This window comes from Oryzias latipes, chromosome 10 (assembly GCF_053564925.1).
Source record: "Oryzias latipes strain Hd-rR chromosome 10, Olatipes_Hd-rR_3.1".
NCBI lineage: Eukaryota > Metazoa > Chordata > Actinopteri > Beloniformes > Adrianichthyidae > Oryzias > Oryzias latipes.
The window spans coordinates 3,477,041-3,493,995 of NC_136246.1; the positions used below are offsets into that span (position 1 = coordinate 3,477,041).

Here is a 16,955-nt window from a genome sequence, read left to right on the forward strand (position 1 = left end):
TTTCTATGGAGGATACTCCATGCTCCTCCCAGGTGACAAAGCTCCTCCCCTATCTTTAAGGGACTCTCTGATGAGGAAACTCATTTCAGCAGTTTGAATCCCTCCAGCCATGACCCATAGCTCATGACCACAGGTCACGAGAGTAAATCCAGAGCTTTGCCTTTGGGCTCAGGTCCTTCTGCACTACAACACATTGATACAGCGTCAGTGCAGCTGCTGCACCTATCCAGCTGTCAGTCTCATGCTTCATCCTTCCCTCCCTCCCCCAAATTATTTAAACTCTTACAGCAGGAGCTGTCTACCTACCAAGGATTTTCTCTTTTTGTTTCTGAATGAGATTTTTTACAATACAGCATTCTTTTTAAGAGACTATCAGTATCCTGGTTTTAAGTCTTTTTTTCTGCTGCACCTATTGCTGACAGTCCGTTCCTCCTGTTAGAGTTCCTGAACCCTTGCTGTGTTAGATCATCTTATGTCTAAAAGCCATAGAAGAGCCTCCATTTTTGAAAATACTTGATATCAGAGACTTTTCCAACAGTTGTCTGAATAAATGATAAGCTGTTACTCACAGCCTTGTCAGGTTATGAAGGCCTCTGAAGGCATCTGGACTGACGTCTTGGATTCTGTTGTGCTGCAGATATCTGTGGGGGGCAGAAAAACTTTATGAATAATCATGTAAAAAATGCAAAGCAAACTTTAAAGGAGTAAAGTTCATAAGCATAACTTGGGGTTTTCCAAGAAGCCAATGAATAGAACTTGGGTTCTAAGGAAACATTCACAGTGTGAAAGCATCACAGACTTGGTTTGAATGAACAGAGGAGGATTAGCTTTGCTCTGCTCTCAGGAGGGCGGCAAAGACTGAAAGAGGGCCAAAGCACCTAGAAAAAACATGAAGTACCAACAGCTGCCCAAAGCGCTCTGACAAAGAACAGAAAAAAATGCAAAAAGAAGAAAAAGGGCTAGTTCCTCAAGGCCGCTGAAGATCATTTAGATCATTCACCAATACACTGCACTATGTTTATCCACTAGATATTATTTTGCTTTTTTCTAAGTTACATTTTTCTTTTAGCACTTCTGTGGGGTTTTTGCTTATCCAAACAGACAGTTTGGATAAAGGTAGAGAGGAGGGAATTTTGAGATTCCCGAGAAACTTTTTAAATAAAAACTACTGATGTGTCCCCTAAACAAGAATCACTCAATGTTACAAAAACACAATCATTGTCCAAACCCCAACCACTCTCACCTCACCGTAAATGACCATTTACATCATTTTCTAAATGGTCATTTTCCACTTCTTTACTTTAGTGACAGTTTTATTCTGCAAAACGCCACGCTCTACAATTTCATACCAACTGCTATTTTTGATATTGTGACAGATATTCTGTCCTACTCTTCTACTATCCTTTAAGTCCTAAAAATGCAAATGAAGCTTCGAGAAGCTTTGCACTGGACTGAACCAATTAGAAGAAAACTTCAAAGCTTCATGAAGCTTCATCTGCCCATCACTAGTTATGATGGACCCAAAGTGAAAAACTACATAAACTCAATAATGACAGGAACCATGAACATGAGAAAAACAAAAAAGGTGACTAAAATAAATGACCCGAAGACCAGACACAAACAAACTAAAGATGACCAACTTAAATGAAGACAGCTTTGAATGATCATAAAGTGAAAGCGAATGTGACTAACAGAGGAAAACCTAAAGCCTGATTTACACTGGTCCATCTGTGATGCTTCTTTGTTGCATTGACAAAAAAAATTAGATTGTTCATTAATCAATTATAATGTTTACATCGCCTCCATTGTGTCTGCATCTGAAGCTACGTCCACACCGGGCATGTGTGGCGCACGCATTGAGCCCGTGGCGCTCACACCGGACAGGCAGGAAGCAGCAGGGAGAGCAGTTTCTGCTTTTGTTTTTCTAGCACATGTCCGCCACCTACAGCTGGAAGAGGTCTGGAGTGAAATGTTGAAGTGGAGCAAATCTCACAAATCTTACTCCAGAGTTTTTCTTTCACAGCTCTTTTCCAATATATAGAAGTTTTGGTGTCATAGAATTCCAGCTGGGCAGAAAAACCTCAATTATTAATTTCTGCTTCATGATCAATTTTTTATGCGGTTGGCAATTCTGTGAATTAAAAAGGACGCCATCCTTAATTGAAAAATGTACTATATCTTTTTTCAAAAACTCAAAAAGCATAATGAGATATTTTACACAATGAATATATTAAATCTTTCTGCTATATTCTATAATAGCATATGTTTTTCAATTCCAAAGCGGGAATTTATTTCCATAAAATCATTATCACACTGCATTCATTTATGTAACTAACACTCCTGGCTTTTTGTTATTGTTACTGTATTTTACATTGGATAAACATTTGCTTTCTCATTGTATACTTGCACTCTGTTCAATGGGGGGGGGGGGGGGGGGGTCCTTGGTGCAGTAAAAATATCGATTTGGGTGCAGCCCATCAGCATTCCCCACCCATTCAAATTGCTCCTACATCCAGTCCATGAGAGTATCCCAGTGTGAACACAACATTAGAGAAGCTTAAAAAACTGGTCATGTTGATTGAACGTTGACAATTTGATCTACCAGATTTTTTTGGGCCAAGCCTCTTCCCATGATGCCTCTGTTTGTGGCATATTGGGATGCTAATAAGAAAATAAACCCACATGTGCTCACAGAGAAGAACATGGTAATGTGCATTCACTTTCCTCCAAACATCCACTTTTCTTCTGCTGTATACTCCACAATGAGAGGACCTTAGAGCAACATACAGTATCTATCTCTGTGGTAATGGACCCAGAATGAGCAGTTTATGCTTTCAGAAAGAGAAGAAAAAGAAATAATGACTTTGTGGGGAACTCACAGTTTTTGCAGACTCTGGTAGATAAAGAATCCATTTGCTCTCAGTCTCTGAAGATTATTTCTTTGCAGGGACCTGCCGGATGCCAGATTCTCATTAAAACACAGTCCAACTCACGTGAACATTACGCATTTAAAGGGTAAATACCATTTCACTACAACAGCTGTGCTGTCTAGTCATTCACATGAGACTGTTTGTGCGAAATGGGAATCTAAGGGATGGGGAAGATAGATTAATGTGAACCTAAAATAAATAAAAACATATTTAAAATGTGAAAAGAAATCCCTGTTTTAACTTGGTTTTTAAATAATTTTACTTAATTTACTGAAAGACAAAAAAAAACTATGGTTCAAAGACAGCAGAAATACTAAAAGTTCAGGAAATTCATGATGGTAAATCTGGAAAAAAAAAGTTTTCTTTTACAAATCGGCGAAAACACAAACAACGTGAGCTGCCGCTCAGAGGTTTTGAAAATTAATTTTGTTGGGAGACGTCAAACTGACTGCTGGATTTGGCTGCTTCTTCCAAAGCTTTTAACGGATTAAGTCTATTAAAGTGTCTTCTTGTGTTTTTCTGGGTTCTGGGAAATCTTGAGTCTCATTGGCCCCCTGTCCTCTAAATTTGTTATTACAAGAATTAAAAAAGTGCATTTTGTCCTCCAGAAGTTATGCTGTTAAAACGATGCATATATGTGGCGCTGCATGTCCATGCACGGCCCCAGGAGCTTTGACTTGCTTTTATTCCCCACCCGCGGCTCTATGCAGAAGCTGAGCCAGGCCAAACCAAGTTCTTTTTGCCATCCATGAAACAGAAGGGTCACCTCGAAGCAAAAAGGTTTGAAACCCATTTCTGTGTGGAAAACTAAACATCTTAAGCAACCTGAAAAAATTACTCATGTCTTCCTGAAGTGTCACGACTTTTGGTATCTTGATTGATGAGTGACAGCTGATGATGGTGTGTTCATAGCTTCTGTGTTTGTCATAATGGGCTGCTTACCTAGACAAGGTAAGCCCTGTAATGAGAGCCGGGAAATGAATATTAACCCCTTCATTCCAGACTTCATTTCCAATTATATAAAACAAATATTCTCCAATATTTTGTTTCTGTTCAATGTGAAGCTAAATTTAGTGAAGTCCTACATTTCATTGTACGATTCAAATGAGCAACATACAGCTTGAAGGGGTTAGGGCTATTTTCAGGAATTCCCTTTTTCTCTTCAGATTTTGCTTTTTTGTTTTTAAGGGTTTTTGATTCTTCATGTTAGACCCTTCAGTTTCCTTTTATCCTGTGTCTTTAGCACACTTACATCCAGTTTATCACACCACATTTTGCACAAACGTTTTTGCCCTCCAGGATTTAGCCTCCTGCTTCTGGATCATCCACAGCACCGCTTCCCTGACAACCTTAAATCAGTGCCATAACAAATACAGCATATCTTTATGAGGCTGAACTAACTGCAGTCATGCTTTAGGAGATTTTGTGACATTTTCACTGCACAAAACGGCAGTTTTAATGCAGGAAAATGTGGAAATTTAACGGGAAGCATTCCTGTCAAGTTAGATCTGTCTGACAGCCCTTCTTAAAAAGGTGAAATATTTACAATATGATGAAATTTGCAGCAAGTCAGCATCCTTGCAGGAAAAACATAAAGTCACTCTCCAACAGTAGTTTTTTTAACTTTTTTTTTTAATATGCAGGGAAGTGTGAAATTATAATTACTTCTCATTTCTTCTAGTATTTTAACTATCTTTTTCCTTTGTTTTTTAAATGCTTTATTATTATTGTAATTATTATTATTATTATTATCCTTGAAATGAAACTCAACACTCCTTTGTGGACAGCATCACACAAACACAACTCAGTAATTGCTTACTTTGGAAGATTTGACACTGGACAGTTCTCATTTATGACACAAAAAATCATAGTTCTTTGAAAGGCAACAATTTTGTCTTCTATTTTTTGAAAAGGTTTTTCTGGAAATGACTTCTCCTCTCCATTTCTGATGGATTCTCTGAAGGTTGACATCTGCTGACGTGAGCTGCGACAAGCTGTGCTGATGGTGAGTCTCTCTGAAGTTTACTTTAGCTCTGTGTGCTGAAAAAGACGGTCGTAAGATTTTTGTCTACTCACATCATGGTGATATTTATCGCCACCTCTGGAATATTCTGAAGCCGTGCACTGTCACAGTCCAGCTCCAGGTCTAAACACTGGCACCGCTCTGGAACTGCACCCAGTACTGGAGAGAGGGAGGGGCATCAGAGGACATGTCAGTCAAAGTGTCATCCTGCATATGTGTGAAGGCATGATGAGCACCAGCTCGCAGCTGAAAGCCTCCTTGCTTTCAGAAACGAAGGCAGATTTTATCAGGGGTGACAACATGATCACAATGATACTCCTGTTAATTCGGTTCAGATGTGTCAAATAGGGTTGAAGGAAACCGAAAGAATGAGGACACAAAAGGAAGTTCATGAAAAACTTTCCTCAGCTCAAAGACCATCTTCCCTCCACAGATAATTACATGCTTACAACAGGCTGTTGTTTACACTGTAAAGGCAGAGAGTGAGATTTCAACTTGTCATAAGTTGATGTCGACGACCTGACAGCCATGATGAAAGCTGAGAGGAACCCAACAGGGAAAATGATCAACATGAGAGGAAGAGCAGTGAGTCACTAGGGGGATGACATTCGCTGGCTTGTCTGGTGTTTCTCTGATATAAAGGCAGGTTCTTTGTTTCTGTTCTAGATGGAAAGGGAAACAGTATTTCTGCTCTGGATGTTCTCCACAGTACATGTCCACTGCATAACTGCTACATATGAGCAACAGCTATTTACTAACATGAAACAATCTCATGGATTTAAAAAAACATCATAATGATGCATGTCCCTTTTAAGTTACATGTAAAAATGATGGCAGGGACAAAAGAAATAGCTTGAATTATTTACTAGGCTGGGCTAAAAAGGTCACAGAGCACAGTAGCTTTCACATGATGAAGACAAGATGAAAAAAAAGGTAGATGCACAGACGGCTCATTCAAAAGGGTCCTTTAATGGGGACAAAGGGAAAAGTGAGTATGGGGATCCCCAGTTACTCATCAAAAGAAATAATTGTCCAATGTCATCTGCAAACATCATGGTCCTCAGAGATTCTGCTTCTTGCTCCTCAACATCCACCTCTTCTCCTCTGTGCTCTCTAACATGTTCCATATTCCATCAGCTCTTCAAAGTTCTCCTTCCATCTAGGGTTGTGCCGATGGACGATACCATCGTCCATCGCGATGGGTGACTGACATCATGATGGAGAGACACCATCGTGATGCCACGCCCCCGCCACGTTGCGAGACGACACCATAAGCCGCGGTTACAATATCGTAATCGGATCAATGGTCGGATTAGAATCCAACCGTGTACATGGGCCTAGAAAACCTTTTTCAGATTATAACATATGTTATAACATAACATATTATAGCATGATAATATGGTTACATTTTCGGTCGGAATAAATCAGTCGCACATGTGCAGTAGGGTTTGAAAAACCGGAAGAGGAAATTAGTTCCGCCGAGCGGTTACATTTATGTCAGCTTAATGTTACGGTTATTATGAAGCGCCTGTTCACTCATTGTTTTAATTTTAATCCGTGTAACCAATGCTTTTTCTGTGGAAGAACGGAGCCAGAAAGAAGCCAGGATTAGCTGTATGCTAACACGGGCTAACAACATTAGCTTTGGATGAACAAAATAATTCATGCGGGAAATGCCTCATTCTGCATCCTGGCTGCACGTAAATATGTGGGAATAACATCAACCTTTTTTTTTGTCGGGACACGACTGGAAACACAAATCCACGTGATTGTTTAAACGGTTTTTAAGGACTGAGCCACATTTCTGCCACTGTGTGAGCTGACTGTCCGAGCTCTGCTCGGACACACACTTTTACCGGAAGACCCGTTTCTCCTGAATTCGGTAGCTCGTTCACCTAGAGCTGCGGGACGGATCCCAGTCCTAAGTCTTCCACACGTAACAAAGCATCCTCCCTTCCTTTCAAACACAAAGCTGTAAGTTCGTGTGCTCTGCTCACAGACACGGTCGCTCGCTCCACAGCTCGCTTCAAGTGCAGGAGCGACTACTTCTTTTCTATTTTGTTTTTATTTTTTTGTTAAAGTCACTTCCCTCAGTTTATACTGGATCCTCGCGGATGAGTCATTGGTTGGGAAATAAAATAAAATAATAAAGTAAAACAAGGAATAATAATTATATAATAATGAAAAATTACCCCCCCCCCCCCCCCCCCCGACAATACCATCGACCATCCCGATTGTTTACTGCAAACATCATCAACTGCCAATTTAAGGGACATCGCCCAACCCTACTTCCATCTTTCCATCAAACGTGGGACCTGTCAATGCATTCCCATCTCTCCTTCATCGCTGTAACCTGCTGAACATCCTTCCATCTCTATTTCTCTGTCTTACAGTACTGATCCACCTCTCACACTTTTCTGTCTGACCTGTTATACATGTCCTCACTCAGCCTAGTATGTTCTCCTTGTGCCACATCTCCTTCTCTTTTCTTATCTAACGTTTTCCCCTGAACAGACTCCTGAACTTCTTCATTCCACCACCAAGTCTCCTGATCGGCTTTCCTCATTTCAGATGAAACTCCAAGCACCTTCCTCCCAGTCTGCAGCTGTAGTTCTTCAGTCATCTGGAAGAACTTCCTGATCTCCCAAAGACAGCACTCTTCCTTTTCAGCTTCCACCATCATCTTCATCTTCCTCACCAGCAGTCCTCGTCCAGACCACTCTCCTATGCAATCAGGTTACACCCTACCCAACCACCACCTTGCAGTCTCCAATCTGCTTTAGATTGCAATGTCAGAATAAGATCAACTTGTGTGTTTCTCTGTCTACTCTTAAATTTACCTTTATGCTCCTTATCTTTTCTAAAAATATCGTCACCACTGCCATTTCCACTCCTTAGGCAACGTCCACAAACATCTGTCCTGCATTTCTGTCTTGAACACCAAACTACTTCATCACATCCTCATCTCCTCCTTCACCCACATGTCAGTTAACGTCTGCTCCGATCACCACTCTCTCCCTCTGGGAATAAGCTGAATCTCCTCATCCATCTCCCTCCAGAATTTCTCCTGCTCTTTAGCTAACATCATACTTGGGGGTTTGTTACGGCCCTGGTATGTCCAGCACTCTTTGTGCATGTGTATGCCTCTGTGAGAGTTTGGATGGATAGGGTGAAATGAGTCTGAGTGAGTGCTTCCTGTAGGTGTCTCAGCTGGGAGGTGCAGCTGAGCTCGGACATGCCTCCTACACCTGAGTCACATGATGGCAACTGCTGGGAACCAATGACTGAGGATCCACACCTGCTTTAAAAAACTGTCATTTCTTAGCAGTGCTGGCAGCTTTTGTTACACTCTTTCTGGTGGTCAGCGTGCCCCTGGTGAAGCCCCCAACATTAAGCTCCAGTCCTCTTTGTTTTGGACTTGTGTGGAGGAGCTTATTGTTCAGAGTACATTGTATCAGAGACTTTTGATTAAATGCTGAGTTTGTTTGTTGGGTGATGTGAGCTACAGGTTTAACTTTGTTTTTCTGAAGGCTTTTCTTTTGTAAAGCTAATCAAAAGCTGCACTTTATCACAGCACTCCAGTCTGCAACTTCTTTTTTATGTTGCATCTTCTTTTCCCTTCCCTTGGGTTGGAAGAATAACAGGGTCATTACCGCTGAGGACATTCAACATCACACCTTCAGCTTTCAGCTTAAGACTCATCATCTTCTCTGACCCTCTCTTAACCTCCAGAACATTCTTATCAAAGTCCTCCTTCAGAAACTCCTCCTCTGTTCCTTTTTCCATCAATACCTTGACAAACAGCTTGAAGCTTCTTCCATTCAAAAATCCATTTTCTCTTTCCATCTGGTCTCTTGATCACACAGAAGAAATGCCCTTTTTTGTAATTAGATTTCAAAAGTCAAGCTTTGTATGTCACGTTTCACCTGGTCAGCTGTAAGAATGTTTATACTGAAAGCTGCTGCTCGACCTTTAACTGGGACCCGTAAAAGAGAGTGCATTTTAATTTTAAAATTCTTTTGTATGTTTTTATGTGTCTACATCAGGGGTGTCAAATTCATTTACACTGAAGGCCACATCAGCATAGTGGCTGTCCTCAAAGGGCCAGATGTAACTTATACATTTAACTAAATGAAATGAAAGATAAATGTAACTACTCCTTCATGTTCAATTTCAATTCAATTTCAATTTTCAATTTATTTGTTTGTAGGATAAGCCCCTTGAGATGTGTCATCTCGTTTCATCACAATGAGAAACGGAGTGAGAAGAAGGTTGAATAAGAGGCAATTTTGAGAAATGCTGACAGAATGCCTCTGAGATAACAGCCGGATCATTTGTGCACACATTGTTAATTGTCATGGTGCCTCCACTAACTTCTGGTACCACAGAGAATCTATCCAATGTCTCATTACCCAATCCACCCATACTCCTATTGTACTGGGTTTTTCATGGCTTAAACTGCATAATCCTCAGTTTAATTGGACCCAGGGTCATATTATTAATTGGAGTGCCTTTTGTATTGCTAATTGTCTTAAATCAGCCATACCCTCTTTTTCAGCCTTTATTACTTATAGATCTTGTGATGTGGACCTTTCTAAAATCCCCTCTTGTTACCATGATTTAAAGAATGTTTTTTGTAAAGCTAAAGCCAGAGCGTTACCACCTTTACGCCCATGCATCGATTGATTACTTCTGTATTCGACTCTGTACAAGAAGCCTGTGTCTTCTCTAAATTGGATTTACGCAACGCTTATCATCTGGTTCGCATCAAAGAGTGACACGGGTGGAAAACGGCATTCAACACACCCCTGGGACACTATGAAAACTTGGTCATGCCCTTTGGGTTAACCACGCCCCTGCTGTTTTTCAAAGAATGGTAAACGATGTTCTCAGACACTTTCTCAATCATTTTGTCTTTGTTTATCTGGATGATATCCTCATTTATTCCAATAACCACACCCAACATGAAAACCATGTCCGTCAAGTGCTTGAAAGACTTCTGGAAAACTAATTATTTGTCAAATATGAAAAATGTGAATTCTACGTCGATACTGGTCAATTCCTGGGTTACATCGTCGAGGCTGGTCGCATCATTAACTGGGAGCCTCCAAATAACTGTAAAAAATTACAGCAATTTCTGGGATTCGCCAACTTTTACCGCTGATCATACGGAATTACAGCAGTATTGCCTGCCCTTTGACCCGTCTCACATCTACCAGTCAACCATTTAATTGGACTCCAAAGGCCCAAAAGGCCTCTGACAGGCTCAAAAGAACTCTTCGTTTCGGCTCCCATTCTTATACGACCCGGCCCCTCACGACAGTTTATAGTGGAGGTCGATGCTTCAGATTCCGGTGTTGGAGCGGTCCTGTCCCAAAAGGAGGAAAGCACAGACAAACTAAAAACCTGTGCATTTTTTTCACGTAAACTGTCCCCAGCTGAGCAGAATTACGACGTCGGAAACAGGGAGCTTCTGGCAATCAAATTTGCTCTGGAGGAGTGGTGTTACTGGCTGGAGAGAGCGGAGTAACCCTTCATCGTATGGACCGACCTCAAGGATTTGGCTTACCTGCGAACTGTTAAAAGACTCAACTCCCGGCAAGCCTGTTGGTGTCTCTTTTTTGATCGTTTTCAATTCACCATCACTTACAGACCTGGAAGCCGCAATGTCAAGCCTGATGCCCTCTCCCGCAAGTACTGCTCCACCGAACACACCACCACCACTATCCTGCCATTGACCTGTATTGTGGGTAACTTCAACTGGGACATTGAAACCAGGGTAGTCCAAGCCCAAGGTGAGGAATCCAATCACGGACCCTGCCCTAGAGGTACTCTGTTTGTCCCCTCATCTCTCAGGTCAGATGTCATATCCTGTGGACACGCCTCCCAGGTGTCCTGCCATGGTGGAGTGCATCGGACGCTAAACCTCATCCGGAGGTGGTTTTTCTGGCCTTCAATGGAGAGAGATGTCTTTGAATATGTTGCCGCCTGCACCACATGTGCCCACTAAAAAACTTCGAACTCAGCCCCTGCAGGACTCCTCCATCCCCTGTCCACTCCCATCCCTGGTCTCATATCCCCATAGATTTCGTTACTGGTCTGCCCCCATCACAGGGTAACTCTATCATCTTCACTAGTACGATGGGATTTCTCCCAGGCTTTATCCCTCTGTCTGAACAGACTAATCAGTTCTCCATTTACACAGAGCATCAGTTTATCTTTTGCCCGGATCACAATCGGTAGTGCATGTTTATCAATAACATTCAGTAGCTCAGTATAAAAATAGTCCCAAGCTTCATTTATGAAAGGTATTGAGTTAAGTCTAGCCCAATTAATGTTAAGCAAATCCGCAATAAAGCTATCAGTATTAAATGTTTTTGTTTGTCGAACTTTAACCAATTTTGGGGGAAGATGAGGAGTTTTAATTTTCCAACTACAATCTATGATACAGTGGTCACTGTGGCAATCTGAAAAGACGCCTGAGTCCTGGAATCTATCTGGATGTGTTACTAGAAACCAGTCAATAAGAGATTTAGAATTAGAGCTGATTCTTGTAGGTTTTGTAATTAACTGTGAAAAATTTGAGCTATTAAAAAGAGTACGTTCAATAGCAGATGACGGACATAGCCAATTTATGTTAAAGTCTCCAAACAGGATCATTTCACTTTTTACAACCCAGAGATGTAGCAGTAGATACAGTTAGTTTGTTTTTAAGATGTACAGCACTTTGGGCTCAGCTGCAGTTGTTTTAAAGTGCTTTATAAATAAAGTTGATGATCATGATGATGATATGACTTTTAAAGTCTCATATCAGGGAGTTGTTAAACTAATAATTTATTAATAATTATTAGAATAATGTATTCATTATAACAATAAATACATTAAAGAATCAGGAATGACGTGCAAACATGCACTTTAGAAATCTCAGACAACAAACTAAAAAACAAATATTAAATCTATAACTAGATTTCTTTAAAATCTGATTTCGACACAGTCAACGAAAATTCAAACTTTCTGCTGTTTATTATTTCAAATCTTGTCTCATACAGTTAAAATCTGCAATTTCTACTGCCTTAGAGTAGAAATACTTACGCTGCTCCTTATTAATACTCCATAAACAAATGTTATGTGTCCATTCAGCAAACATTTGCCATTGCTTTTTTATCATTTACACTGAGATCATTTATTGTGACTTTTTTCCTTTTTTTTACATGATTTTAGTCATAAAAGAACAACATAAATTGGAGAAATTTATAGGAAGAAACCAGAATCCGTTGGATCTCTGAATTCAACTGGAACTGTTAAACAAAAAAAAATATTATATTTAGATTTATTTTTATTAACTTTTCTTGCATTCATGATCAAAATCAAATTTAAAGTCTTTATATTTGAGTTAAAAGTCTTTTGAAAGAGAAAACAGATTTACTCCAACTTTTGTCTTTCCCCTTTAAAGGTGACTGAGCTTGTTCAACAGTGTCCCGACTAGTGACCCAGAGATCTCATAAGTGCACTTAGTGAGTGTGGTGCCAAAGCATCTGTGTGTAGTAGGTCCAGTGTTTTCTTACCCAAGGCTTTGGTAAGTGAAGGATGTACTTTAATGTGAATTCCAGCACACAAGGGGCAACTAAGGAGCAGATACGACTGCAGACTATCAAAGAGTAAACGGGAAACTAACTGGGGGCTATGTTGTCTGAGTCTGAAGGGAAGTTCAGTTTTCATATTAGCAATAAAAACTTAATACACATCTTGATGAAGGGTTGTGAAATGTACAGGGAGAAGTGCTGGTTTTCAACACACTGATAGTTCCTGGTGCTTAAATAAATTTTCAATGGTTATTGTTAAACAACCCACTGGGAATGTAGTCTTTCAGGATGATGAAACCATTTTTTATACAGGTAGTCTCTTAGGTAAGGTGGAATCTGAGTCGAGGTACAGGTGAAGTTCAGTAATCCATGAGTCATTAGAAGGTGGAAGTACCAGGGCGGAAGAAGTCTAGGTCTGTGAGTCACGAGTTACAGTGTAGGGGTAGAATCTGATTGGCAAGGGAGCAGGCGGCATTCGTGGTCCAAAAACAAAAACTAGACACAACTGACAGAAATAACCTGAAACTGTGTTGTGGGATAGACTGGATCGTTGCAGAATAGTGACAGCCTTCTGGTAGAGAAACTGGGGCGACACATGACTGAAACACCTGGGCGGGGGAGGGGGGCAGGATCTTCACAGGGGGACATCATCCAACAGTTGCATGTCATATATCAGCAGGCAGTAATGAAAACAAAGAGCTCAAATCCAGTCTGTTGTCTAGTGTGTTTGTGGCTGAGAGGGACTGTGACTGTAAAACACTTAAAGCAAGGTAAAAAAGTGTTATACATCATTTACTCTTCTACAATAAGACTGGAGGTTATGTTTGAAGAAGATTCAATAAAGCCAAGCACCACCATCAGGCATGGTGATGGTAAGATCATGCTGTGGGCTGCTTCTCAATCAGACTTCCTGAGAGACTTGTGAATGCAGGGGCTAAAATGATTGTAGAAAAGTGTAACTAAATCCTGGAGGTTAAAGTAAAGATAAAGTGACACAAAGTCCTAGAAGGTCATTTCAATATTCAAGTCATTAAAATAATCTCTAAAAAACATGAAAACATCTGATCTTTAATCTCTTCTGAGGTTTGTTCCACATGTAGGAATTAGCAAATGAAATTTTACTTCAAGCATTCTGCATGCTTCATAGGAACTATCTTTAAACAATATTTTGTTCAGTTTACAATTTTTTTTTGCCAAATTTATTAAACACAAAGAGGGAAGGGTGAGGCCTTGCAGATTTGTGGTGAATCTTAAAGCTGTGGAAAAAAAAGTGTAATCAGGAATAATGCAAACAAAGATGCAATGCTATAACGACTGCAGTCAGAGTCCAGAGCAGCCAGCCAGGCACAGGTCCATTTTTAGAGGGGGTGTCATTTGGCAATAGGATACGTATCACGACAGACCCCAGGGCTGTACCAGAAACAATATTTTACTATTTTTCAAAGAGAATGTCTTAGAAAAAACAGATGAAAAAAGTGGTAGCCTACATTTTATTCAATGATCGATCAGAACACTAAGCCTCCAACTGTATCTTCTATAGTTTCTATGACCCAAACTTTGGTAAATTAAGAAATGTTTTTTTCAACACACAGCTTTGGCTGATTTTTACAACAAAATATTTTTTAGTATGGAAAAAAAACATAGAGAGAATGTGCCAGAACCAATCAGGTTCTATAAGTATGGCTGAGGAAATAAAGTCCTGTTTGTTTCCAACTCTGCTAAATGTCGATGATACAGTACTTTTTAATATGGCTCAGGAGCTTAAACGTGCTTGAAAAGGAAAAAACAAAAGAAAAATAAAACAAGTAAACACGTATTTTACTGCTCATCACCACGAGGATGGTCTTTTTTAGGGCATTGTACACATCACTCTGATCCATCAGGTCACTGAATTAGAAACTTTTGCTGTGAAGATCAGCAGAACTTTGGCAACATCTTGACTAAAGTTTCAGTGCGTGATGTGCTGCTCATCTACACGGCGTCAGTCGCAACAAAATCCACGAGTCTGCTTAATTTGGTCCGGATCGAGGCCAGAACCTAAGGTTTGGTGACTTCAAGCTCTATATTAGTTTTCTCTCTTTTTTATCAATAACAGTTTTCATTTTTGGTCAACATAAAAAAATGTAATTTACTTTAAGAAATCCAATTTTCCTTCTTTCTTCATTTTCTTTACTCAGAAACATTTGATTTTATATCTGGAGGATTAACTCAACAGTCTTTTGTGGATTATTATAATGTCCACATGCGGTCTGACTCCGTATAATCTTCACTCAAAAGGGAATTTACCATTAGGGCCTTAAACAAAAACAACTGTAAAAGACATGAGTCACCAAAAAAAAAAAGATCAGCAGCAGCTTCTGGCTTAAATGAAATGCCGATCCTGTGATCACAACTACTGTGCTGATAAATGCCATCGCCTGAGGAGAACCGGTCCTTCGACCCGAAAAACCTGAGTCTTTTGCTTCCCAGCTGGGTCATCTGACATTTTATTTGCTGCATCACGCAGAGATTGAAGCATTATTACTGCTGTAATGGATGGAGCAGCGGACGGCTTTTTCTTCCACTGCTACACTTTAAGTTCAAGTTATTTCCATGTGATTCTCCTGCAAGATGGTGAACCACAGGGAGCAGGACAGAGGAGGAGTAGGCAGAAAAAAGGATAAAGATGCTTGTTTCAGCCACATTCTTTCCTCACAAAAAAAAAACTGCCTACAGAAAAATGTTTGATGGAGCCATGGCTTGTTTTGGTTTGTCAGCTTGGTTTGATGGATACTGGAATTTTTAGACAAAAACTACAACTGTCAGCCCAAACCAAAGGGGGAGGAGAGTAGGATGAAAAACCCCTGTTGACAACAACAGAAAGTATTCATTAGGGTTTCTGCTCTACAGACCAGCTGAACTTAAGAAGATGTTTTGCTTCTCATCAAAGAAACTTCTTCAGATTTGTAGAAACTCAGAATTGAATAGGATTTTCCATGGCCAGTATCATTGTAATCCTTCAACGTCCAATACTGCATTCATAAAATGTAATTAGTCTTTTAATATTCTAGTTATGAATATGTTGGAAACGTTCTCAAAGCTTAATCAATACAATACAAACCTTTAGAGTGGTTTCAAGTCAGCTTTAAGATTATCTGCACATTTCTAAATGCCAAAATTAACTGTTATTTTTTTTTTTGGTTCTAAAATCCACAACATAAATTGTACCAGGACCAATTTCATCAGCAAATATCCTAAATAAAATGTTTCAGGTAAGATGTTTCTCACTCATATTTAAGATGATCAAAAACTATTCTTCCCTTCTTTCATTTTCCGTCCGGTCCAACACCAAAGATTTTCAAACATGATTGAAATTAATAAAGTTTGGCCTCAATTACAAAAGGGGTTTATTCAGTCATGCCTTTGGTTTGTCTCAACATTAATAACCCCTCTTGTTATGATAAAATATGTCCAACACAAGAGGCCCTCAGCTCTCATCTGCCTGCCCAGCTGTTGGACAGGACAAGTAAAAAAAAAAAAAAAAAAAATATGATTGCTCTTTATATTTTGTGAAAAATAAAAATCTTTTTAATGTTTGTGTGCTGCAGCGTGAAGGAGAATTTTATTTGGAAATGAAAACTACCAGACAAGATCCAATGTGTAGAGCAGTGTTTGTCAACCTTTTTTGAGCCACGGCACACTTTAACCTTGACAAAATCCTGCGGCACACCAACATCCAGAAATAAAAATAAAAAAGAGAAACTAATAGCCTGTGTTAATCTACAGCCCCTCTGCAATCTCACATGCTTTTTTGTGATAATTGTGGCAGAAAAAGTTAAAAGATTTCAAAACTCTTTGATGTGTGTTCGTTGTGGTTTCAAGACGTTTAACAAGGACGACTCATTGTACGCTGAGACGCTGTCAATTTAACCCAATGCATCATGGGAGATGTAGTTTGAAAACTTCCTCAAAAGAGCAGACCAATGAGTTATATCACTAGAGGAGACACGCCCATTTTAGAAGCCTGGCCGACGGTGGCGGAGCGCGACGCCATCTTGGTGAGGTCGACGACGCCCACATGGCAATGATTTCTATTGCTTTTAGAGGTGTCTAAGTAGCTTTTATATACTATATATATTTTAACATTTATATATATATTTATACATATATGTAAATACATTATATTTATATATATAATATATATATATAGATACATCATTTGTTGTTGTTAAAGAAGAGAAACAGTCAGCCTTAAAAGCTCAAACTTTAATGAAAATGCATTGTTGCAGGACTTCTTACAAATAAAAAAATTCTTACAAAGAATTTTAAAAAATAATTTCTAAACATTTAGAAGTTCTAGACCTCTTTGACATGTAATTTAAATTATTTAGAAAAACCCAACAATAAGGCAATAATATACAAATAATAATAAATCAATAG

The 16,955-nt window shown here is 39.5% G+C and overlaps 1 protein-coding gene across 1 annotated transcript in view; it reads right to left on the reverse strand.

Annotated features, from left to right (window-relative positions):
* rxfp1 (relaxin family peptide receptor 1) overlaps positions 1–16,955 on the reverse strand; it is a 159,205-nt gene that overhangs the window by 42,764 nt on the left and 99,486 nt on the right. The window contains exons 4-6 of the mRNA XM_011473132.4: positions 5,007–5,112; positions 2,880–2,951; positions 570–641 (exon numbers count right to left, since the gene is read on the reverse strand). Of these exons, the coding sequence (XP_011471434.1) occupies positions 570–641; positions 2,880–2,951; positions 5,007–5,112 (250 nt within the window). The remainder of the gene's footprint in view (positions 1–569; positions 642–2,879; positions 2,952–5,006; positions 5,113–16,955) is intronic.